The sequence below is a fragment of the Monodelphis domestica genome, chromosome 4 (assembly GCF_027887165.1).
Source record: "Monodelphis domestica isolate mMonDom1 chromosome 4, mMonDom1.pri, whole genome shotgun sequence".
Taxonomy (NCBI): domain Eukaryota; kingdom Metazoa; phylum Chordata; class Mammalia; order Didelphimorphia; family Didelphidae; genus Monodelphis; species Monodelphis domestica.
In genome coordinates, this window is record NC_077230.1 from 319,048,919 (window position 1) to 319,075,418 (window position 26,500).

Genomic DNA, 26,500 nt, shown 5'->3' on the forward strand with positions numbered 1-26,500 from the left:
AGATTGTAGTACCCAATATTTCTGGGTCCTTATGAACTACTGGCTAGCTCAAGGGTTCAACGCTTTTTGTACTCCTCAAAATAATGCCTTTAAATGCATAAAACAAAAAACATGGGATTACAAAGAAAACTAATTGTGCTACAGTATAATTATAAAATAATTTTTAAATCCATTCACAGATCTCAAGAACCTCCCATCCAATTACATTCTCTATGCTCAAGTGATTGGTTTTTGTAACTGGGTAATTAACAAAGTTCTGACATCTTACAAGGTCTGATCCTCACTTTTCTCATGTGTTGTAAAGAACAAATGAGATCATGTATGAAAAAAACTCTTTGTCCCTAAACTGAAAAACATCACCAATGTTCAGAAATCTGTGCTTTCACACACAGAGAGATTTAAGGTACTTTTATAGCATCTTTCCTAAAACAAATTTTCAGTGATGCTGGGATCACTAGAGTATTAAAACGTAAGCAGCAGGAGTTCTGTGGCCCAATCCAGCTGGGTATTCAGTCAGACAGTGGCACCAAAGACTGACCTGTTGAAGGGCATCTTTACATTAACCTCAAAGATAAAGGTCCTATGCCAAATGATCTTGTTTTCCTTCATCCGTGAATTTGTCTGACCCTTACAATCACCAGAAAATGCACATTTTCTGAGTGAAATATCTTACTCTGAGAAAAGTCTGCTAAAAACAGCTGCTATATAGTCCATTTAAAATACATATGGGACGAGTAGAAACTTTGATATATTTCCACCAAGTAAGTCGTACTCTGGTATCTGTATTGTAAAAATTAAATCCAATGTGGGTAGACAGTCATTTCTCAGAGAGCCAGGATCTGGCTTCCCTTTTCCAATCTCTTTGAGGACCAGAGCCTCAAGGATCATCTAGATTCACAAATGACTTGGGGGTATAAGGAGAAAGTTGAGAAATCTATGTAATACTCAAAAGTTTAACGTTTCACAGAGTAGCCTTTGATGCTTAGACCTTGGTGTGGACCAAAATGTGGCCGCAGATGTGTTCTGTTAGACGAAAGCCTTTCAGTAATATGATGCTTTGCAAGAACTTTCTTCTTTCTATCCAGTCATGGTTGAGATGCAGACTTAACTTCTGAGGACAAAATGTTATGAAAGTTTACTGAAGGACTTTGAACTTACCACGTTGCCATTTATGAAGTGATGCTCACTTTGCCTCCTAGGACTACAAGTGAGACTTCCACAATATTTCTGAAGTATCTCTTAAGGGAACTTGGTTCCTCTTTGACTCACTGAAAAGGACTCCTGGATGCTGAGACTATATCACATGGAAACATTTTCAGAGAATTACAAGAATTCTTGTTGGCATTGCCACCATCCCAAGCTTTAAGTGTCAAGTAAGTATCTGGACTTAACCAAAATAGCCTTCTACTTTATGGCTAGTTTGGATCACCCCGTAGTTATTTAATAAATTCCATCAAAATAACCCCAAACCCAGAATCAATCATGCTTTGGTCCATTCACTTAGGCTGCGAAGACACAACCTTTATGTTAGAAGCTACCCAGGACTGACTGATAAGAGAGAAGCTTTTGAAAGCTTATAACCTCTTTTCTGGCCAATCACCATTTGGACAAACCAGCAAGAGGGATAAAGTCCAGGCAGAATAGAACATTCCTTGTCATAGGATCAGAGGTTATTAAAATGTTCACTTGTATTGGGCTTGTTGATCTTGTTCTTCCTCGCCTTTGCTGATCTTCTGGACCCTGAGCTCTGCCTGCCTGGATCTGCACACAGCACCTGCTTGATCTTGCCTGCCTTTGCTGATCTCCTGGACTTTGCCTACCCACATGGACCCATGGCACCTGCTTGTTCCTCCCTGCCTTTGCTGGTCTCCTGGATTCTGGACTTTTGTGTTTCCATGGGAATCCATTTGCTCCTTCCTTATTAATTGATCCTACTCTGTTCTTAACCCTTTGCCTGCCTATACTTTTTGGTATCTAGAAAATGCCTGTGGATTAACTGAACCCCCTTCCCTGCCCTCTCCTGCCTACCGTGATATTTGCCCCTGCATAATAGTGGGAATTTATTGGCTTTTTAAAAAATAATGAGAAAAGCGCCTGGCATTAAAGAATTTATCTTATTTTTAAATCTCCCTAAATTTTTAAATCTCCCTAAAATTTACCTCCTAAAGCGACTTTTAGCTGCCCTCTTTCCCATTTTATAAGCAAGGTTATAGCATAAGATATGTTTTGGGCAGAATTCTATAGTATCCAAGAAGCCAGGGTGCTTTCTGAAGGGTCAAAGTTTGTGTCTTAAGCTTCCCTTAGATGTACTACAATGCACAATGTTAACACATTAGAAGGCTATATTTGCTTCAGTAAATACCATGTTGGCCTGAAAGTAAGTTGTACCTTTGCAAAAAATTAGGCAAAACCTGTTTATGGTTTTTTATCTTATTGGAAAAATATCACACGTAAGAAACAGACTAGTTCTATAATTTCATTAGTATCAGGAGCTCCCCAGTAAGGGAACTTTCCCAAATGCAGGTTGAAACTTTCTCTGCAACCTAAAATCAAAAAGAATTGCCTAGAGGTCTGAGAGATTAAGTATGTGACCCTTCTTTTCCCAGAGTCCCACAGCCAGTATGTAGGAGGGACAACATTTGAACTTGGGTCTTCTTGGCTTTAAGGACAGTTACCTCTCAATCCACCAAGCCAAATTGTTGTTAGTAAGGGAGGTCAATAAAAGTGACAAAGATGGAAAAAAAGGATGACCAAAGTAAATAAACAACTGTAGTAGAATGGAAAGTTGATTTTAAAAAATTCTTTTAACTTTCAGAATAAATCTCTGAATACAATAATTTCATATAATTATTTTCCAGTTTTCGCCAATTCTTTTTAAAAAATCTCATTTTAGGAATGCAACCCTTATTGGAGTATGACCCATATTCTGATCAATATGGTACAAGTTTGAAGTAGGGGCCTGTTAAAGGAGATATAAGGATGAGATAATGAGTTGTATTCTAAGATCATCTTTAAATATTGCCACAAATTGCCTCTCGGGCTAAATGGAGAGGCAAATTTGAAGGAAATCTTTTTTGTTCCAAACCTTTTATTATTTGAGCTACATATCCTATTATGCCTGTAATACCACCATACCCTTTGGTGAAAATGTAATGTAAAATGTTTCTGTATGACAGTTGTGAAGAATTTTTATTTTTAAGTTCTTTTGTTTCCTTATTTATCACATAATTTGTTTTCAAAAAATGTTTGTCAATTTATTATTGTACTTTCTTTGAGGTAGAGCACTGTGTTTTAGTTAATCTTTATATCCCTGATGCCTGGCACAGTCAGTGCCTTGAATTACAGTAAGTGTTTAATAAATGTTTGTTATTTATTTATTCTAATGTTATCATTTATTTTTAAAATTAAGATTCTTTATTAAAAGGAAGCTTTAGAATTAACCAATTACTTAATATTAATTTAAAAAATGAGTCAGTAATAGTTCTGATATTTGTTGATAACATATTAGTATATCAATTTCGTCAATTTCTTTGTATTTCTTTTTAGTATTAGATATCTATATTTAATTCCTCATAATTGAAAAAATGAAAATATGAAGCCAATGGACTGTTTTTGTGTAGTGAATAATTCTACTTTACATATTATTTTTTATTGTTCCTGGAAAAATAGCCACATATATGTAAGTAATTCATTTTTTCATTAATAATGAGTACTTCCCCCCCATCAATATAGATCATAATCCTTCCACACTGTAGCATCCAATGTTTATGAGTTGTGCCCTGAAACACTCATCACATGGGGTGTTTAGTCATTTAGGGAAGATACTCTCCAAAGTGTTCTTAGGTGACAAACACAATCCATCGTTAAGCCCACACTTGAAGCTGTTTTAAGACATCAGAGCTTGTACCTCACTGGCAGAGCCTCTGTCATGCACAGCCATCTCTACAGCAGAGTAGAACTTTAGTGGTTGGCTTTAATAAAGTTATGTTTAAAATTGTTACACAGCTACCTGAATCCACTGTGATTTCCACTGTGGAGAACTTCAGCCACCAGCAGAGATCACAAATGGATTACAACTCTTAAGTGAGTTCTAGGGAATTGTCTGAACTATGGATAAGTTTAGTGACTTTCACAAGGTCACACAATCAGAGACCAGATCTTCCTTGTTTTATCGATTATCTCAGGCTGCTTCTGTTTAAAGTTAATAATTGGCTGCTTTATTATTAGTTAATGCAGTTGTGAAATCAGTCAATTAAATCACATAAAATTGAGATGAAAAATGCCCACCAGATTAACTTGGAGATTCTGGAGACTGCTTGGCCTGTGATTTATTTTTTCCTGTCTTGCCTTGTAACATTTAAGTATCTTATGGGATGAAACTGATATGACTTAACTCTCATCAAAGGCCATTCATCCAGTCCCCAACTCTCTTTGTTCTGAAGCAATTGCCTTTGATAAAGAGTTTTTCTAATGCTATCAAAATGTAATTCATTAAGATAACAATCTTATGAATGAGAAAAGCCTTCCTAGTGGGTTAGAAAAGGCCATGAAATGAGGCAGTCAAAAAGTGAGAAATAAGCACAGCACTCTCAAATTCAGAGCTGTACCTTTTGTGCTAAGGAAGCTCCTTGGGGCAGTTTAAGCAGAAAGATGGGCCTTTCTTATGCTGGCAAAATAATGCATATCGTTTTTTTTAAATGGACAAATTTGGGCTTTTTAAACCAGCCTTTTCCATCTTCAGCTACAGGTTGGTCTTTCCCACTCTCCTTCCCACCTTCTTTGGTACCCTTTCTACTTTCTCACCTGCATTTCAAGTACTAAGGCTGTTGGATTACAAATTATTGGTTAAACCAGTATATTACTTTTAAAAACAGAAGAGAGGCGATTTGGCTTTTTCTTTCGTTTTAGTTTTTTAATAACTACTGTACCAATATATAAAGCAAAATATTGCTTAGAGTTTCTGGAATTAAGTGTATTTCATTTTGACAGTGTCAAAAGTCTCAGTTATTTCTCCTATCCTTGTTTTTTCATGAAAGATCTTTTTGATATGTGTAATGGCTGGACATAAGTATAGAAAAATTAGCTAAGCACTTGGAGAAAAAGTGGGCCCCCAAATGAAAAAGAATTACAAATTATAAAACCTAATTCTATTTTTGCTGGAAAATTTTGGAGTATTTTGATTATTAATGCTTTAGCTCACTAAAGTTAATCTTCTTTGTCTTTGGCCCTGGTTGAAAATCTTTCTAAAGGTGTTACTACATTCTTAAGTAATTAAGAGTAGAGTGAATGTAATGGAGGCCTTTAATGACTGAAGATCTAAACATTTGCTCTTAGTCTATATCGCTTCTTCAGAATGTGCTTACATATATGGAAGGCTTAGGAGATTGGAACTGGGGCATGCTGTTCTCAAGATTTCCCTAGAAATCATGTCATTTAGTGTATTGGCTGTGGTCATTTTTTGTTTGTGTCTGATAGTTTCTTAGGATTTATTTTTAGTTTCCACTAAAAGCATGGTGTAGGAAAACAAATTCAGATGAATTGCCCTTTCCTAAATTCCAGTCCATTGAGTTCTGGTTATTGTTAACCAAAGCTCCACTGGATTGCTCTGAAACAGTTGTATCCTGTATTCATTACTTTGTAACACACTTTAAACCCTATAAGAACATGAAGGTATGATTTCTCTCAAATGCATTGTTTGCTATAAACAACCTCCTGCTTCTACTGCTAATCTGCCGAGAAGGAGAATAGTTGTGTTCTCACTGCCTTTAGAATATGCCTATAGCTTTGGGGGTAGAGTTTTGCTCACATCCAGATCATTTCAGTTATTTATGAGTGATGTGATTTGATTTAGGAAGTGAGTGTGAGGTTTTGCCATTGACTTTTAGTTATTCACATGTTAAAAATACTATTCTGAGATGCCTTTACACAAATACTCTGCCTTTTTTAGTGGAAATGAAACAACCAACAAATAATCGTGACGTGTGTATTGTACACTCAGTGCTGGCCTAAGGACTATGCAAGTTACAAAAAAGTGTAGCTACTGGGGCAATAAAACTCACACCCTTGAGACAATCAGAGGGTACCTAAATGCTGAAAAAAGGCAATCACAGTCTGCTAGAGTAATTAGAGTACGGTTGGGAAGAGATGAGAGGTGAAAGAAGATTATTTTAGGCTGGGGAGATGCATGAGCAAAAGTCACAAAAATGAAAATGAGCATGGTTGGGGGATGTTATCAGGGAGGAGACTGGCGTGCATGGGACAAAGGATATAGGTTTTAAAAAATGTATGTAAAATAAGTGCCACCTGAGCTGGGGGTATGGGTTAGAGGGGGGAGGATGAAGGCAGGGAAGCGATGCCTGTTTTTTATCCATGTGTCCTCGTGCCTCTCTGGAGAAAGCAGAGTGGCCCAATAGGCCCTTCAAAGTTAGGATGTAATCATGGGAAAGGAATATTGCCTTCTGGGGAATTTTGGAAGGCATAATAGAGAAAAGGCAGAAGTCATCTGCGGGTGGTATGGTTAACTATCACATAGATACACAGAGACGCTGAGACAGAAGTGAGAAACGGGCACGCTGTGTTTCTGAGAGGCTCTCAGTGATTCTCTGGATCCTGGATGGGGTTAAATTCCCCCCCCCCCCATGAAATGGTTTGAGTTCTGGAATCAGTGGAAGAGTCTCTGGAAGAGAAGGCTGCCAATCTGTACTCTAACACTCTACTCTTAATTAATTACTGAATCTACTTAATGATTCAGTTTCTCAAATTCATTTGTGCTCACCCAGGCGATTCCATTTTTCCAGCATCTCTGTTCTTCTTCTTCAATACTATAACTAATAGACACCCATCTCTTACTACTTACCCTCTTTATCCCTTGTTGGCAGTTTGTTCCAACATAAAGGTTCAGACTTAATTAGAATCCTTGTTTTAACAGTGTGGTGAAGGGGCAGCTGGGTGGTTCAGTGGCTTGAGAATCAGGCCTAGAAATGAGAGGTCCTGGGTTCAAATGTGGCCTCAGACACTTCCTAGCTCTGTGACCCTGGGCAAGTCACATAACCCCCCTGCCTAGCTAGCCCTTACTGCTCTTCTGCCTTGGAACCAATATACAGTATTGATTCTAAGGCAGAAAGTAAGGATTTAAAGAAAAAGCTGTGGACTATATATACACAAAGAAGCAATGTGAGTGGTAAAAAGTACTCTGAACTTGCATTCCAAAGTCTTGGGTTTGAGTTACACACTGCTGCCTATTAGCTGGATGACCTTGGGCAAGTCACTTAAGTTCTCAGAACCTCAGTTTCCTTATCTATAAAATGGAGATAATAATACTTATAGCTTCTTTATCTCACAGAATTGAGTCAAATGAGATAGTAAATTGTACTACATCTGTTAAAAATACTATATAAGTATAATTCTAGTTTTGTTTTGTTTTTAGTTCCAAAGAAGCATAATGTTCTTTAGAATATTACTTACTGGGGACAACTAGGTGGCTTAGAGAATAGAGAGCCAAGCAGGAGGATCTGGCTTCACTTCTGGCCTCCAATACTTTTTTTTTTTTTTTTAACCCTTAACTTCCTTCTTAGAATCAATACTAATTATTGCTTCCAAGGCAGTGGGGGTGAAGTGACTTGCCCAGGGTCACACAGCTAGGAAGTGTCTGAAGTCAGACTTGAACCCAGGACCTCCCATCTCTGGTCCTGTCAATCCACTGAGCCACCCAGCTGCCTCCCACCCAATACTTCCTAGCCCTGTGACTTACCCCCATTGCCTAGCCCTTACCGCTATTCTGCCTCAGAACCAATACACAATATGGATTCTAAGATGGAAGGAAAGAGGTTTTGTTTTTTGTTTTTCCCCAAAAGAGAGAAAGACATAAATACATTATAAATACTTAACCATTTATTCCAGCCGGTATTTTTTACAATTCAAAGCTATTTTATTTTCCCAATACATATAACAACAATCCAATCGTCCTCCTCCTTCCTTCCCACCCCTCTTGCAGATGGTAACAGTTTGACCCGAATTCTATAGGAATTACCAGGAATAAGCGTTTCCGATGTCAAATTAATGCTACTTCATAGTTGTACCTTTTGCGTCCTCTACACTGAATTTTTCTGTATAATCAATATTCGAAGATGTTCATTTTCACTTTGTGGGATCCCGAACACACGCTTGGCTTTTCCCACGGCCATAGATGCTCACAGCTGTATCCTTGTTTTATTCCCTATTCATCCTAACCACGATTTCTCTTATAGCGAGCTTTCCGTTATAACCCCTCATGATAACAGTGACCCCTCGCATGATGACGAGCCACCCTACCACGCGGTTTCCAGGAACGCGGCTGTGAGGCGAGGACCGCTCGTCCTCCCCACTGGGACGGGAAAGTGGCAGCCCTCGGGAGAAGGCAGCGGATCCAGCAGAGCCTGTGGGAGCAGCGGCGGCCATTCGAGTCCGTGGCCACGTGCAGAGACTCCGCCTCCCGGAACAGTAAGTGCTTCTGGGGACTCGGAGTTGGGGGGCCGGGACTGCGGCTGAGGCTGCTGCCCCCTCGCCCGCCAAATGTCTGTTCTAATAAAAACTGGCGCCAGCGTCACGTCAGACTTGTCCAATCGGGGTGGATTTCTGAGGTTTCTGGGTGGATACGTTTAAGGGTGACAATCCTCAAAAGTAAGTCACGATCGTTTCTGTCTTGCGGGGAACACGAGATCGACTAGGTAGGAAACAAAGATGGCGGTGTCGTGACGAGGTAGGATTCTGTTGCAATAATGCTAGAATGAGGTTTTGAGAACAAATAAGTCTCGGAAATGGAAAAAGTACATCCATGAGAAGAAATGACAAGGATTCTGGAAAATGTTCTAAAAAATATATGACTCGGTAATAAATAGACTGGTTATAGGGGAAGGACTCCCAGGTTTCTAGACGAGAAGAGCAGAAATCGTGTCATTGCCTCTAAAAGAAATGATACAGTTAGCAAGAGGATTTAGCCCTAGGGAGGGAAAGAAATGAGTTCAGTGTTAAATACTGAGTTTAAGGTGATGGCAGGACATGCAAGTAGAAACATTTTGTAGACATTTGAAAATATGGAGCCCTCAGCTAAAAGGAGAACAACTATAGATACAGATTAGGAAGTTGCAGAGATGCTAAAGCTTCATTGAACATTATCAGCTAAGGATAATTGGTTTCCTTTTCCCAAAAAGAAGTTGGGGGAGGGGGGGAGGTTGGATTTACTAGCCAAATTAAATTTTGGCCAATTGGAAATATCATATAAGCAATCCAAAGTTGAATTGAAATTTACCCCTTTTTTTCTTAGACTATCATAGTTCTGCAGCTTGTGCCTGTTAGAAAATTCCTACAGCAATATCATTTATACCTATAGAACCACAAATATATCATATACTGACTGGAAAATGTTCTCGCAAATATATGTGGTCCTTCCTTATTTTAACTGGAAGAAAAACTAGAATAAAGGAATCAGGTAGGGGGTACCAAGTTCAATCAATGACAACTTTATTTCTGAAGTGAGACACATGTAACCGAATTGGGGAAAATATGCAAGATTTCAGAGCCACTTATTTCAGCAAACAGAAAGCTAAAGATACCAAGCATGCTAAACTGAATCGTAAGAAAAAGAAATATAGTTGAAAACATCAGTCAGAACAAGCTCCCCAGATGGAACTGAAATGCGGAGCAAGCATAAATGTATAAAATGATGTAAAAGGAAAAGTCAAAAAGGAGTTGGATAGTCAAGGTTCAAAGAGGGAGGAGCTGAACGTTTTATCACAGGTCTGGAATTAAGAGAACTTCCTTCATCCATTCCCCCCCAACTCAGCCTTCTAAAAGTAAGTGTTAAGCAAAACAATATGGTGGAGAAATAGAACCCATTTTAAAGGGAAATTATTTTAGGAAATTGTAAACAAAGATAACAGAAAAATCTGAGTTTCAAGGAAAGTGAAACAAAATTCCTCCTGTCAAAGTAAGCACCTTCACAGTGCCAGAGCCAGATTTTACCCACTAAGGTCTTTGGAAATGCCTTTCTCTGGTGGTCTTGTTGCTAGACAAAGTCGTCATCTCCAGAAAGAGATCTTATTTTACGCTGTTTTTATTAAGTTAATTTACATGGAAAGGGGCAGCTTGGGTGGCTCAATGGATTGAAAACCAGGCCTAGAGAAGGGAGGTCCTGGGTTCAAATCTGGCATCAGACACTTCCCAGCTTTGTGACCCTGGGCAAGTCACTTGACCCCCATTGCCTAGCCCTACCACTCTTCTGTTGCAGCCTTCCTCTGACTTTGCAGATAAGAAGTGGCCTGAGGTACATGGAGATTCCATGACTTGCCTGGGAGGATAGAGCTATAGGAAGGGGCATGGGTCAGCATTAGAACCTAGACCTTGCCTCCATGTTCAGCACCATCTACTCCCCCACATTGCTTCTCTCTGGGCTGTTTGAGAGAACTTAAGTGGAAGAGGCATCATGGGGTGGTAGCAGATAGCTGGCCTCAAAGCTGGGAAGAATATCTTGCATTCAAGAAGTGCTTTGGACCCATGCTGACCGTATTACCCTGAAGAAGTTACTTAACCTTGGCCAACCTAGGGCAACCCTCAAGACAATAAATTGGAAAGGCGTTGCCCTGCAATAAACTCATCTAGGAGTTCCTTCCACCAATGAACCACAGTTCCAGTACCTGTCCTTATCCTTTTTTTAATATAATGGTAGTAGTGGTGGTGATAGTAATAGGAGTAGATGATGATGATGATAACTAGTGTGTAATTAGAATTTTCTCCCCAGAACTCTCTTTCCCAGCTTCCCACGGTATGTACTAACATAGGGAAGATATAAGTTTTGTGTACCTCCTCCCTCTCTCTCTGCTCCCAGGAAGGCAGTTGTGTAGGTTGGGTGAGAGCCAGGCAGGAAAATTTTATTCATGTGGTCATACTTAAGTTTTGTTCTTCTATTTCTTCTACTTCAAGTGATTACTAATAAATCTTTAAAAATATACTTGCAGTTATTGATATTAATTTCAATTTTACACTAGCATTTATCTAGTGCTTTAAATTTTACAGATTGCTTTACAAATATAACTCATTTGATCCTCGCAACAACCTTGCAAGATAGGTGCTATTATTATCCCCATTTTACAGATGAGGAAACTGAGACTGACAAGTGATTGTCACCCTAATTTATCTGCATTCAGGTCTGTAGAAAAGAATCTTGGTTCCCCCACCCCAGATCTTGAACACAGTGAAAATATGGCATCTCCTTTTTGTTCAGTTTCAGCAGGCAGGCATAGGCTCCTGCTACATACCTCAGAATTTTGAAAGGCTTTGTGGAGAACACAAAGGCTGTGCGAGGCAGAGTCTGCACCTTGATTGTTCAGGTCAGATTTCTATTGGAAACTGTTGCGATAAGTAAGGTAATGGACCTGGGATGGTTTAAATTCCCATTTGAAAACTTTAAAGAAAAAAGTCAACATCATAACAAGAAGGACCTAAAATGTTTTTTTTTTAATCATAAAACTGCTGAATTCATCAGTATTTAAATGTTTTAAATTGTCCTACTTGCTGATTCATCTTCTACCCACTCACAATTTTTTTTTGCTTTTCCTAGATTTTTGTTGATAGTTTCCCTCATTTGTTATATCTCCCATTCCAGGAGGAAAGGCAACATTACAGTAACAAGGCAGTTTCTCATCTATCTCTAAGGCAAAGAACCCTGTAGACATAATAGAAAGCTCCATAGTTCTGGATGGACCAATTCATGGGAGAAAAGTTTGCTTTCACTGAGTCACTGGAGCTCTAGAAGCCCAAAAACACTTAGCAACATCTTCTAGAAATTCTTTTAAAACCTTTTTATTCTCAGAAACTCCTCAACTGGCTTTTACAGATTTGGTTTCAGTTGCACCCAGAAGGAAGCACGGAATAGAATATGTGACAGAGGCATTAGCTCTCTCTTGGCTACTCCTATTCCCTTTGGCGAAATAAATTAGTAAATTAAAATAAATGTAATATGGTCATTTTATAATTTATTATTTTAAAAATCAATGCAAATAAAGGTTACAAAGCTACTAAATTTTGGCAAATGCAAGCACACAACACAAATAGGTAGATTCATGAGAGAGCCTATAAAATGGAGTTCTCAGGCTGCTTTCCAATGTTGTCACATTTCAAGTCTCTTTTGGTCAACCATAACTTGGCAGGAGCCCAAACTGGTGCTAATTTTACCATGACCTGGGAACTAGGTAATTGGCAAACTGGCAAAATTGCTAATTGCTGAATCATAATTGCACAGAAAAGCTGAATTCAACACCAGGGATGTGCTGCTTTTCAGAAAATCTTAATGCAGAAAGAAACCTTCCAGGCATATAGAAACATAAGCTGCTGACCCTTACAGAATCTAAGATAAAGCCCCTGGAATGACAGCAAAATTGAAACTAACCTTCTGGAACCACCGAAAGCACCAAGGGCAGGAGTTCCTCTTTATCTAATGAGAACTGAAACAAGCCACTCACTGCTTTCTTAAGCAAAGGAGATGTGGTGGTGGCAGCCAGTTATAAAAGCTACATAAATGAATCTATAACTTGAGCTTTCACTATTGTTTTCTTATGATTTTAAATGAGACAAACAAGAACCAATTTAGCCAAGAAACAAAAAGTTCCTTGATCCTGTGCAAGTGTTCAGTTTTGTGTATTTTACCATTCACTTACCTCTGCTTCTTTTGGCAATGTTACACTTTCTTTCCAAAGCACAACTTTGTTTTATTAGGGTGTCCTAGCATCCCAGTTTCAATACCCACTCCACTTTCTATGCTTAGAGTTTGGGTCTTGGGGGGAGTGTATTGAGATCTTGTCTGTAGCATGCTTCAATAATCAGGAGAATTTGAGAATTTTTGCTAAAATGAGCTTTTTCTCAGATTTTAGAAATTAAAATTTTCTCACATTTTAAAATACAGGATGTTTCCAATAATGTTTCCAATACATTGTTGTTTTTATTGTTTTTGTTTTGTTTTTTTTTTAATATTAAATTATGGTCTTTCTCCCCAACCAAAAAACACTTCACAATGACTAAAACTTTGTGAAAGCATCTAACTTTAAAGCCCATTTTTATTTTGTTAAGGTGTAATTGCTATATTTCATGCTACATCTTGAGTTTCCATATGCAGTGGCATTTCACAAAACATTCTAGCCTATCAAGTTTTATTCAACCATTCCTACAACTGTTCTTTCCTTTTTTAAAATTTTAAACCCTTACCTTCCATCTTAGAACCAATACTGTGTATTGGTTCCAAGGCAGAAGAGTGGTAAGGGCTAGGCAATGGGGCTTAAGTGACTTGCCCAGGGTCACACAGCTGGGAAATGTCTGATGCCAGATTTGAACCTAGGACTAGGACATCTCTAGGCCTGGCTCTCAATCCACTGAGCTACCCAGCTACCCCCAACTGTTCTTTCCTGTAAACATAAGTGGACTGAAAACATACCAATAGGGAGTGCAAACATTTCTTTAATTGAAATATCTCTGTTCTTTGGCATCCTTGAGCTACATTCTTTTCTTCATCATAGATGTCAATTTTTAATCATTATTAAAGGAATATGCAAAATATAACTGTAGAATGAATGATAGATTACTAAAACTGATATTTCTGGCTAAGAAAATAAAATAGCTAACAAAAATAAAAACAAAGGTTTCTGCCTTTAAAGCATTTATTTTGTACGAGGGGGTAGCATATTTAATAGGAGGAAAGAAAAACTCCAAAGTGTTCTAGGAATTTTTGAAAAGGGAACACATTTTGCCAAAGAAGAATCTGGGAAATCTACATGAAAGAAGTGGCACCTGAGCTTGGCCTTGAAGAAGTGAAAGATTTTAATAACAAAAATGAGGAGAGAATGTACTTTAGGCATCTTGGGGAGTAGAGTACCAAACAAATACATGGGGGTGGCAGATGTTTAAATTGTTGAACAGTAGAGCAATTTGGCAGAAGCATTAAGTGTGAAGGAGATAGGGCAGCTAGGTAATGCAGTGGCTAGAGCATCAAACCTGGACTCGGGAAGTCCTGAGTCCAAATCTGGCCTCAGACACTAACTGTATGACTGTAGCAAATCACTTAACCCCAACTGCCTAGCCCTTGCCACTCCTCTGTCTTAGAAAGTAAGGGGATTTTTTTTTAGTGTGTGTTTTTTTTAAGGTGTGAAGGAGAATCATAAAAGATTAGGAAGGATTGAATGAAAAGCCAGTGCAATGAATGAAATAAATAGGTGCTTACCTTAGGAGAGGTCAGCAGGATGGGTGGCGGGCCTCCTGAAGCACTTCCTATTGGGAGTGTGGTAGAGAGACTGATACTCCCAGAATCAGAGGATTTATGACTAAATCCTAGCCAGTCCTGCTAATAAGCTTTGTGACCATGGACAAGTCACTGATACTGTTTCACAGGGTTGTAAGAAAACTTTCCTGTATACTTTAAATCATGATGTAATGTTTGCATTTTATTTTATTCTTCATCCTTTGCCCGCTAGAGTAGATAAGAAAGCTGGCCTGGAAGCCAGGACAACTGTTCAAGGGCTGCTGGCATGACCCTGGGCAAGTCACTTAAGTGCTCACTCTCAATGCTCCAGGTCAATGGCATCAAACTCAGAAAAAAGCAGGAACCACTATGCCATACCACAGGCCAAGCGTTTTGCCCCAACATGTTTGCTCTTGGCAACACTCCAAGTTACAAAGAGGGTGCCAGCCTGTATGGATAGCAGAAGTTTTATAGGCTCCTAATTTTTAGTCAAAAGGAACCTGGGAAGCCACTAAGACCAACCCTGTCCATTTTTGAATGATGACACAGAAGTCCAGAGCAGCTAACAGACCTGGCCATGATACGTAACCAGGATCTGAAGTTGAATCCAAGTTCTGTGCTCTGTCCTATGCCATGCTGCCCCCACCCAAAAGGTTTCCTCACTTAGGAATACCCCACACCCAGAAATTCACAGGTCCAGCCCCATTAGGGACCCTATTCTATGTAAACATTTGCCAACCAACCTATTAAAGGGCCTCCTTCTGGCAACATTTGCTTTTTTTAAACATTCCAACAATCTACTGAACTTAAGAGTTTTTAAGGCTTGGCAATAATTATTCTTGGTAGATGCTACAGAATCTTTTTCTGCCACTGTTAAAAGGAGCTAAAAGTGGCCATAGAAGCTATCTAATCCGATCCTCTCGTTTAACAGATGAGGAAACTGAGGCACAGGGAAGAAAAGTAACTTGCCCAAGGCCAAATAAATAGTAGGCGGTTATATCCAACAAGTCACATTCTCACAGTTCCTTCTTTGAAAACACGAATGTAATTTATTAAGTATATAAAATTATGCATTCTTCATTCAAGGAAATTTTAGCTCAAAGTATGTAAAACATTCATCAAAATGGGAATTATCTCAATTAGATGACTTCCATATGGAGTTGCTTTACAACTTCTAAAAGTATTCCCACTTTGGAAGAGAAGGACGACATACCATACTTTTAAGAAAGCACACAGGTGCATACATGGAAAAAAATTGAGGATGGATATGAAGACTGCAACTTGAAGAGAAAGTACCTTTAGGATGATAGGACTGAATGCCCAAGACAACTTTCCCCAACTCTCATTGGACCACTCTTGTGGATTGAAACTCCTGGTTGGATAGAGAAGTAGCAAGAATCTTCCTAGTCTTCCAGACCTCAGAAAATGAAATGGTCCTGCCCTCTGAGCTCTCTAAGACAAAAATACCCCAATCTTCTATCCTGGGGGAAAGAGAAGGGAAGGGGTCTGTTTGTGTTAATTTGCGGAATACAACGTGCATATATTATTTCCTTTCTCCTTCACTATCACAACTTCTCAACAGAATCACCTCCCTGAAAACACTGGTTTGCTTCCACTCCTGATTAAGTTGGCAAAAGAGAAAGGGTACTTTTGTTATCCATCCCACTATTTTATGTAAAGTGACTGAAGTTTTTAGGGTATTTAAGTATCCTTTCCTATTTATATGTACATTTTAAAACATTCTAAGGAAATTCTATAGTATTTAGAAACAGATCTCCAAGGTCTTTTTTTTTTCTTTTAGATCTGGTTGAAGAAATATTCAGGGTTTTGCTAGTTTTCTTTTTAGAGGAAAAAAGTGAGAAAAGGAGACAAACTTTGAGGATAGTGTTCATACAAAAGAGAAAAAAAAAGACCCAAACACTATAAGATCCATCTCTACCTCTTTGCCCTTTAATGTATTCAAGTTCTGATTCCTAAAGCAATGTAACATACTTTGTTCTGTACATTCTTGCTCAGAGGCACTTCACACTACTTGTAAAATGATTGCAGGGGGGACCTGACATGCTACTTTTTATCCCAGAATTAAGGGCATGTCAGCATGCCCTACCTGAAGCATGATTGTGTGTATGTGTATGTATATGTATATGTATACATATGTATATTTTTCCCCTTTGAAATGTTGCCCTTTTAAAAGGAAATGACTCTTTGTTGTCTAAATGAGGACTAGGAACTTCATTTCTTCTTCGGAGACTGTACTGGCATCAGCTGGGCTACGGCAGTAAGCTCTGATTTCCTTCTTTCGCTCACAGTTAAGTCTTCAGGCCTATTCATCCTTTCAAAGCAGTAGCATTCGACATTGTCTTCAGAGGACACAGTCCGGGTGCTCACCAGGTGGAAGCCCTCTTTTAGCAAAGTGTCCACAAGTAGTCCTAGTACATTAGTTCCATTGGCCAGTTTTCGGTTATCAGGCTTTATAGAAACATACCTAAGGCAAAAGAGATGATTGTTTTGTTTTTTAAGCATTCTCTCAACTCCTACCAAAAGTACATATACAACTAGCTCTTTAAGTTTCTATACTCTTAACCTTAAAATATGACCTGATGTTGACTAAATGTGTTCTTCTAAACTGGTTTCCTAATAAGGCAGTTTCTGAAATATTTTATTTACACAGCCAAAATAAGGAGTTTCACAATCATCTGGTAAATTCAGCAAAATGCACAAAATGAGACCATATATAATAGGGTAAATAAAGCTTCTGTCTTTGCCTGAATTGTTAGAATTTGTCCTGTTGCTATTGACCTAGTAACTGTGTAATATGACAGCAATGAGTAGCTATGTGCTTCCTCCTCCCATTTAGAGTATCAAGAAAATCTTATCTTTCTGTGTACATGCTCTTTCCAACTTCACAGTCAGGTATGCTGATCGTGACAATAAAGGCAGTTAGTTGGATTATTACATCTGAGGAAACAACCTTGATAAGAACATAATCTTCACTAGTTCCATGTGAAAACTTGAACTTTTTGTACTTTTGTAGAATAAAAAGATGTGGAAGACACATCTCCAACCTTTTTAAAAAAAAGGAGTTTACCTAAACACCATGCTCAATTCTGTGTAGCCATTGCTTAAATTATTAGTATCCAGTACTGGAGGATACTTAAAAAAAAAAAAGGTAGTATTCTGAAAATTACAAAAGTACAAAACACGTTTCTCTACCAAAAGCAAGCTGTTTATTGAAAAAATGACTTACAACTTCCCTCAATGTTAGTAAAAGTATTTCCCTCTATTCCCAAAGTCCAAAACATAACCTAGTGTACATTTAAAATATAAAAAACACATTCAGAAACAAAACAACTCATTAGAACATCTCAAAGAACTATGTTCTATGTCATATATACAATACAAGGTAAACAATTACAAAGTAGTATAACTTACCAAGAAAAGCTGAATCAAAGAACATGATTCCATGTGAAGCATCTTCCCTCCCCCTTCCCCCACCCCCAAAAGCCAGAGGTAAAAAGATTCCAAGGCACCATAAGAAAAATAAAGAGGTATATTCTGTAAAATAAAAACAATTTGCTATTTCTTAAAATAAAAATTCTTAAGGTTTACACATTTCTCATTGAGCCATAATTTTTATGAAACCAGGTGACACAGGATAAAAGCTACAGATGAGAATACCTAAGATCCTATGAAATTAGGTTGGACTTAAGCCACATGAGTTGCAGCTACTAGGAAGTAGCAAATTCAAATAGAATATTAATGCTTTCAAGAAACTGACCTAACACATGATTTGAATAGGATTATTGATCATTAGAGTAACAGAAGTTTTGTATCTCTAGATTATACCCTACCTAGGCTGATGGCTACCAAATCCAATGGGCTTTCAGTGGTTCTTTTTCAGTCAAAAAGTCAGACCAAAACTGGCCCTTTTCCTCTCTGTCCCTCACCAGGCATTTTGATTAGAGGTGATAGAAGAAAGATCTAGGCTCTCCCAGCATTCCCACTCTAAGCTGCAAGAAGTGCACAGAGATTAAGAATAGATTCTTAAGTATGGACGGTGGAAAGCCTAGCACAAACTAGCACGATAACGTTCTAAGTTCAGGTTTTTCATCCTAGCATCAAAGATCCCAATATGTTCACTTATTCAGGTTATATACCTTCTCTGAAGTTAGCATTCATACATAGATCAAAAGCATTTATATGGTAATGACAGGCTCATAGATTTAGAACCAGAAGGGACCTTTGAGGTTATCTAGTCCAATACTTTCATTTTGCAGATGAGGTCTGGTCCCCTCACTGCCAACCTAGCAGTCTTTTCCCTGTACCAGCCTCTCTCCTGCTTGTTGCTAGAAACAGGATCACAAATACCATTTTAAAGAAGATCTAATATCACTTGGCTAAGAAGAAATTTATAAGATCAGCTAATCAATACTTTTGTTCAATAGACTCTAGTGATGTAACTATCTAAAAATAACAAGACTTATAAAGATTTTAATGCTATTCTCACCCTCAGACTTAAAAACTAGCCTGGACGCTAAAAAAACCCAACTAAGAAACAGAAGTATTTCATTTGGCAATGCCTGACCATCTCTGGTTCCCATCTTAAGTTTCTTTATTTTGCCTGTCAGCTTTTTTCATTGCAATTTATTAAAAAAAAAAATCTGTGTGCTATGCAAATGTGCACCCAAAGCCTATAATTTGTCCAAACTCTTCTTTTTTGCTCTCCTGGAATATTTCTGCTAAAACATTCCTAATTTTTATTCTTATTCCTCTAATTTTTAAAAAAGATTTCAAAATATTAATTCTTCACCAAAATCTAAAAGCTTAACATATCCCTTCCTTAGTGTAATCATTAGCCACCCACTCACGATTAAGATAGTGATACCAAGATCTAAACTAAGAATGATTACCCTTCTTGATATTAAGCTTCAAAGCTTAGGACAATACTCAATAACATGCTAATATATCTTTACATATACATTTTAAACAATCAGCAGAGGACAAATCTACTCATATTTTCCAAAAAAGAAATGCCACTATACATCTTTATTAACACTGGGATATGAAAAGTACTAAGAACTTTAAGCAAGCTTTATGACCATATTAATTATTATGGCTATTAAATAGCCTTTCTGTGGCAATTTATTGGAAGCCAGCTTTAGGATCCTGTCAAGAACTAAGCACTAAAAAATAGTCACAAAACTGCCTTTAATACGTTGACATACCATCATTAACATATTCCAAGATAATTGAGAAGCCAAATGCCAAAGATGAAATATGGGGGGGGAACTGCCACTGGAATAGAAACATTTGCCCTTAGAAGTACTAAAAAGGAGAAACCAGTAAAATCTGAATACTTGGGGGAAATAATGGGTTGAATTAAAGGAATTTCTGTTAAGAAAATAAAATTTCCAATTGGCAATGGAATAATTGATAACCCTATTTCACTCACATCTTGTTAGTAGTCCCAAAACACCATTTTGAAGAACAATTTTTCTAGGCAAATAATTATCCTGTTTTGATTAAGAAAAAAGTGTCAAAGAATCAGCCAAAAAAAGAAGAGTAGAGGTTAAGGAGGCATACTGATACTGAAATGGAGCAGAATACCTAGCCTCGGCCTGGTTCCCAGTCGTATTATCAGAGCCACACTGGAAAACCAGGTCATGGTATGAAGGTCTTTGTGGTGGGAATGGAGGCAAGGTCATCTGAGCAGAAGAGCTACAGCTCCAGGTCTGAGTAGAGGACTGCTCTAGAAACACTGTAATCCGCCCAGCTAGTGTCTCGATGGTGCTGCTAGAGGAGCCAAAGACCCGGAAAAAGGCTCGAGTGTCCTGGCACATAAAACGCACCTCTAAAATTTCTGGCTTAGGTTTTAGCAATTCTTGATCAAGAAGCTCAACCAGGTAATCAAGTTCATAGAAACTGGCCTCCCTTCGTAGCCTTGGATAATCTGAAAAGTCAGTGGGCAAGGAAAGCAGTTGAGTTCTCAGGAAATCCAGTATGTAACTGAACAAGGACCCATCTCTGTCCACAAAAATTTGGCCATTCACAGGCTTGAATTCTTGGTCCCGACCGTCCAACATGCGTGCCAGCCGAGACCTGGGAAATTGTCGTATGGTGGAAAGCCGTGTTGTGAATGGCTTTCCTCCTACGTTCAAAGTGACCAGTTCCTGACTACTCATTCTCTTTATGCTTCCAACAAGAGGCTAAAAACTAGGAGTTTGCCTTTCTGAACTGGCTATTTCTAAACTGTAAAGCAACAAACAAGATTAGATTCCCAGGTAACAGTAGCAAAGTAAATACTATATCCAGCAGCATTGTTTGCAGGGTCAAGTTGCTTGGTAACTGCCAGTATAGGAAATGAAAGGTGGAACGGCTGAGTACTTTTGGAATGCTGTCAAGATACTTTAGAAAAATTTCTACCTGAACTCATTAACCCTTTCTCCTTCACTCTATTAAAAAGTATGTGGATACAAGATTATCTTCAACATAATATGAAATAGTAATAAGATTTGTTTAAAAGAATTAACAATTTTAAAAATATTCTAAACCATTTGTATAAAAAGATAAATATATTCTCACAGATGCAATGGAATCATAGAAGAAATGAGAGTGCAAGTTGTCTGTGTAACTGTTTATAATCCAGTGTAAAATGAACTGATACCTTCTAATTAAAATCAGTGTTAGACCACAATATTTAGGTGAGAAGCAGCCAGTACTTTATCCTGATTATAATTCCCTAAATTTCACCCACATCCTAAAGAAAATTCTGCATCTTAACCATCTTGATTTGGCTTCTCTTTCTTCTCTACCTCTTCTGTACCAACTCTACCGCTAATGAATAAAAAGGGACAAAGTTATCCTCATTGGCATGAAATTTTAGTTTTTAAAAATAATAAATTAATTTCCAGTTAACGCAGTATATTCTGCATCGTTATTGCTCAGGTAGAACAAAGCAGTTTCAAGATAAAGCCCACTTTTTATTCTTCTGGGTAACTGGCCAACGATGTGCTCTGCAGAAGAACAGACAACAGTGTTTTCATTCCAGCCAGTAGGGCAGTGTTTGCCTGATAACTAAGTGTTTTTTACAGTACTTGCTGACAGGTTATATTTCATTTGTCACAGCAAGGGACTAACTAGCCTTATACCTTCTCTTAAAAACAAAACCAAAAAAGCTATATCCTTAAGTTTGAGGATTCACTTGAGTACTTCGGCTGCCTTGACATTTTAGTCCACTTGAAATACAGAAATAAAGGCATTTACCTGCCAGTGATATCAAGAAGAGATTGCTGCTCCAACCATACGTCAGGCCTATTTCTTACCTTCGTCTTTATCTGCAGAGTTCTGATCCCAAGGGAAACAAGAATGTAAAAGTAATTTCCCAGAATTTAACTTCAGAAACCTACAACTTTTTTTTAAGTACTGTGGGACATAGCAAAGGTAAAAAACTGGAGTTTTAAAAAATGATCTAAAATTGGTATCTCAAAAACCTAACATTTTCAAGGATAGTTCTAAATCTCACAGGCTCTGACACTTTAAGACATCTAAGCATATAAGACAGAGTCTGTCATGGACAAATTAAATTATTAAGGGGGAAAATGTCTTGTCCCCCCCCCCAAAAGGAAATGTAAACTAGTTATTTTAATTAACACAAAGATTCAAAAATAAATGGACCGTCACTAGATTTTTTTAAAAATGGGAAATCAAATGAGTTCAGCTCTTAGAAATTGTCTTGTTTTGGAGATATCACATCAATAGAAAAAAATACCACTTTCCAAAAGCAACCTTTCCTAAATGATTGTGAAATAGTTTATACTGCAGAAGTGCAATTTGTACAAAATGTTATAGATCATTTAAGTTTTCTTTGTTTTCCGTTTTTGTCACAGGCAAACAAAGCAACTTGGGGGGAGGTCTACTTTAAAAAAAAGTTTTTAAGAGAAGTGATACTTCAAGATTCTATCATGTGCACAGAATGTTGTTCCATAGGAATCCTTCTGTATAAAGCTATCTCTACCAGAAGTTATTCCAACTGAAACACTAATTTAAAGCTTGTGTTTAAGTATTTTTTTAATGTTTTTCACAGGTTGTAGGTTAGTTCTGCCAGAGACAAAAGACAGAAATAGGATTGTATACTTGCAACAGATTTTTTATAACAGTTTATATTTGCAAACAAATTCTGCCATACCATTCAGCAACACCAAAGTATAATTCTTGAACTTTTCACTGAAAACAGAAAACCCATCTACCACCTGCTCCCAGTATAAAATTGCTTGATCTGCAAATTCTACTGATTCAGTCAGATAACAGGAGCTGAACCTGGAAAGATGGGCTTTCCAAAGTGAGAAATCATCAAATAAAGACCCATCCAGAGACCCTGTAGGAGTAAAGTAAACAAGAAGGCCAACAAGACAGAGCACCACAAATATCTGATAAAAGCTCCAGGGAATCTTATTGGTGAATGGGACAGTCTCTTGAGGCAATGACATTTTGTCTACATCTACTAGTTTTATTTCCTCCCACTGACTGGTATCAAAGTTCTTAAATACAGGGTTCACAGGCAAATTAAAGGAAGGCAGAGGGGTCTCCTTGATGACTTTAATTTTTTCCCTAAATTCCTGCATCTGCTGTAGGAACACAATGGGCTCTGACACATCCTTGAAGGCTTCTGCAATGTTAAAAGCCATGCGCTGCTCCTGCAAGATTGTATTGAGCTTATTGATTTCGGGGTCATAGGTCTGCATGACTGCTAGCTTCATGGTCTCAAAGTCAGACAGGATCTCGTTCTTCTTCTGCTCCAAAGTGTGCTGCAGCTTCTCAAAGAACTCCTTCACCTTATCTGAGTCCTTAGTCAGGAGCTGCAGGGATTTCCTCTTACTTGTCTCTAAGGCATCTAGACGAGAAAGAGCATCTCCCCTCCGCCAAGTCTCGAAGCCTTGGAACAGTGACTCGAAGGCACTCTTCTCCTGAGCATAGGCATCCTCAATGGAGCAGAAGACATGCTTGGTATGATTGCCACGTGTGGCACATATCCCGCAGATCAGCTGCATGTCTGTCAAGCAGAAGATGTTGAGGGGCTGGCCTACGTGGCCCTTACACACCGGCATTTTGGGCGAGACTTTGATCTTGTTGTATTTTTCCACAATTCCCTTCAGAGAGTAATTGACTTGTAGGCTATTGACTCCGGCAGCTGCCGTTTCCTTCCGGCAAGTGGGGCACTTGAAAGGGGATTGTCTCCACAACATATTCCGGACATTGCCCTCCAAGATACCTTCCAGGCATTTTTTGCAGAAATTGTGAGAACAAGGCAGAACTCGGGGATCATCAAACAAGCTGCAACAAATAGGGCATGTGAGGTCTTCTTCAAGTAGCTCCATTATACTCTGCAAAGAGGAAGGGAGAGAAAAATATTTTATTGTTTCTACTTAATCAGCAATCTCTACTAGAAGCTAGTAACTAAGAGAATCCTATACTCATTCATCTACATTGACATATTCCTGCATACAAACTGCTAAGTCTTCTCCCTGGAAAGACTCAGGTTACAATGACCGTTACTCAGGGCTGCTATGTCCCAAAGTTTGTCTTCTTTGTCCTATCCCACTTTTTTATTAGACCTCTGATACAGATTCTGTACACCACAACATAGGACTGGAACAGCAAAGAGCAATTGGAAAAGCACTGTATTAAAGGCTGCCTTGCATGTGCTATCAAACCCACTGATAGGCAAACCTACACAGGCGTCCCATTGGGCTGTGAAACGCTCCTTGTTGAAAGGCTCAGCACACAAGGCCTCTGTGTGGCTCCCTTGCAGAAGTACTGGCTGAGGCTCAGTAAAGACTAGGAGACAATTGCAAATTAAGCTTGTGGCACCCAATTGATTGTTTTAAAACAGGGAGCTGATCACTAGTGGTCAGGAACAAAGCTACTCAGTGTTTGAAAAGAACAAGCTCTTTACTCAGAACCCAAAGAACAAATGTGAACTATCGGCTGTTATAAAAGGGCACTGTAGGGCTACTTTAGAAATAAGGAGTGAGTACAGTAATACAAATTCAGGCCAGGGCTCCACAGCATCTGGCCTCTAAGACAGACTGTTACAAGGAAAAAGAATAATCATCTTTAGAAATTACAGGTAAAACAGAGACTGATAAGATGGCAAATTATTTAACCTTATTTAAGGTTTATTTCCATTTGTGGCTTCTTCACTAGGCTTATTTGGGAAAGTAAGCATCACTTGTGTCTCTCCTGCCCTCTATGCAAAGAAAAATTTCAAGATTTCCTTATCCTTTCCCCATCCAGAAGATAACACATCCCAAATTCTAACACTCTCACCAAAGATTGGTGGACAGTCTGTTTTTAACTAATAAATTAACATTTAAAACAAATAATTTTACTAAATTCAGTAGGCTTCAACCAATATTAACCACAGCAAATATCAACAAAACCCCAAAAGCAACCTAAGCATCCTTTTTATTTCAAAACCCCTTAGCTTCTGTCTTGGAATCAATACTATGTATTGGTTCTAACACAGAAGAATGATGAGGGCTAGGCAATGGGGTGGAGGGGTGGGGGTGTTTTAAGTGACATGCCCAGGGTCACACAGCTAGGACATGTCCGAGTCACATTTGAACCTAGGACCTCCTGTCTTTAGCCCTAGCTATCAATCCACTGAGCCACCTAGCTGCCCCCATAGGCTCCTTTTAAAAGCAACATAAGTAACCAAGGGGAAAAAACAAACAAACAAACAAATTAAATTTATATCATTTCAAGAGAGCTACAACTGAATTTGTAACCAAAAGTACAAACTATCAAAGTAAAAGCTAAAAGCAAAATAATGGATGTGTCAACTATTTTAAAGGAGAAAAAAATAAGTATTCATGAAAGGTAGAGATGTGCAGACCTACCTATTCTCATTATAAATATATCTTAAGAGATTAGTTTAAAAAAAAAAAACACGCTTCTTCCATTTATGAAGCAGCACACATTGCCAAGAACTATGATAGACTGAATTTTTCAAAAAAGTATTTTATGCCATCATATGGAGGATTGGGTTTTAATTGGGGAAAAAAGCATTCTGAACAGAATATGAGTTTGTAGCTTAGGATAAAGATCAAAATGTTCTCCAGGAAGGTAGCTAAGAAGCTCAGAGAAATCATAGCTCTTTGGTAATCAAATGGGTAAAAGTTTGGTAGCACTTGAGCCTTGTTGTACCTTCCCCACATTTCTCCCAGCCACTAAAAGTCCTATGATCTAGTCCACAGTTCTGGCACAGTTTGACCCATACCTTTACAATTACTATTGGGAAGATAACTTCACAGCCCCACACATGTACAAACACATGTGTAAATATAATGTTTAAACACCCATTAAAAACTTCTCTTTGCACCAGTAATTTTAAAAGCTGAATAGAATTTACCAATGTGCCTACTACCTCTCTATAGAAAATTCTAATATCAAGTTCCTTACTATCATTCTCAAGCAAAAATTAAGATTTTATAGAAAACAGAACTCAAAACCTGCTTATAAATGCCACACTGCACTCTCCATAAAAAGAAATTTTGCATTTCCTTGATTTGATATCATAATTAACCCTAAAAGGGAGAAGTCCACCTTTAGGGTAGAAAAAAAGATAGAAGAGCCATGAAGAGAAGCAAATGCCAATACAAGACCAGGCTCCACTGGGATAGTTTATCAACAATAATTTCCATCTTCTCTTGATTTTTTCAACTAATTTAACTCTTAAGGGAAGCAAGCATACATCTAGCCAAGATTGCTCATATATTCATTATGAAAGCAAAAGTTGATTTTCTACTTATCTACAGAAAAGGGTAAATTAAATACCACAATAAAACACATGCTGGGGCAATTAGGTGGCTCAGGGGTGACAGTGCCAGGTCTGGATTACTTCCTAGCTGTGTCACCCCTGGGCAAGTCAGTCATCTCCAGTTGCCTAGCCTTTACTGCTCTTCTGTTTTGGAACTGATGCTTGTGACAATTCTAAGACAGAAGGTAAGAGTTTTTAAAAAAATAACATGCCATCATAAGCAGACTGACCACATTGTCAAGTCACATATCATCCATAATGTTCTCCTCTTAAATCTCATTAAGAAAGTAAAAGAAGGAGCTAGGTTGCATAGTGGTTAGTGTTTTGGACCTGGAGTCAGAAGACCTGAGTTCAAATTCTGCCTCAAGCACTTAAACTAGCCCTAACTGGATGAATCCTGGGTAAAATATATAACTTTCTAT

At 38.2% G+C, this 26,500-nt stretch overlaps 2 protein-coding genes and 1 long non-coding RNA gene across 7 annotated transcripts in view; 1 reads left to right on the top strand and 2 right to left on the bottom strand.

The window, feature by feature from the left end:
• The window catches only part of LOC130453828 (uncharacterized), a 57,671-nt gene extending 54,294 nt beyond the window's left edge, over positions 1-3,377 (top strand). Inside the window, exon 4 of the long non-coding RNA XR_008911413.1 lies at positions 1,200-3,377. This is a non-coding gene — a long non-coding RNA (uncharacterized LOC130453828). The remainder of the gene's footprint in view (positions 1-1,199) is intronic.
• A 12,811-nt stretch (positions 3,378-16,188) lies between these two features.
• KCNRG (potassium channel regulator) lies at positions 16,189-20,442 on the bottom strand. The gene is made up of 2 exons (XM_001378473.5): positions 19,868-20,442; positions 16,189-16,745 (listed from the first exon to the last, which is right to left on the bottom strand). Exons 1-2 carry the CDS (start codon positions 20,440-20,442, stop codon positions 16,493-16,495), a joined length of 828 nt encoding a protein of 275 aa, XP_001378510.2. The 3' UTR covers positions 16,189-16,492.
• The window catches only part of TRIM13 (tripartite motif containing 13), a 42,534-nt gene continuing 33,498 nt past the window's right edge, over positions 17,465-26,500 (bottom strand). For 4 of the 5 annotated variants that reach the window (XM_001368560.4, XM_007495404.3, XM_056794823.1 and 1 more), the window contains one exon: positions 17,465-23,640. In XM_001368560.4, coding sequence (XP_001368597.1) covers positions 22,408-23,634 — 1,227 coding nt within the window. In that variant the 5' untranslated portion in view covers positions 23,635-23,640 and the 3' untranslated portion in view covers positions 17,465-22,407. Of the gene's footprint in view, positions 23,641-24,423; positions 24,495-26,500 lie in introns of those variants that run through there. The other variant, XM_056794825.1, reaches the window with a different exon arrangement.

Bases quoted from the DNA above. Each gene is read 5' to 3' on its own strand.
- KCNRG (XM_001378473.5), bottom strand. From the start codon at position 20,442: ATGAGTAGTCAGGAACTGGTCACTTTGAACGTAGGAGGAAAGCCATTC. The intron at 16,746-19,867 runs GTATTCTGCTCC...CTTTTGCCTTAG, and splicing joins GGGAACCAGGCCGAGGCTAG to GTATGTTTCTATAAAGCCTG.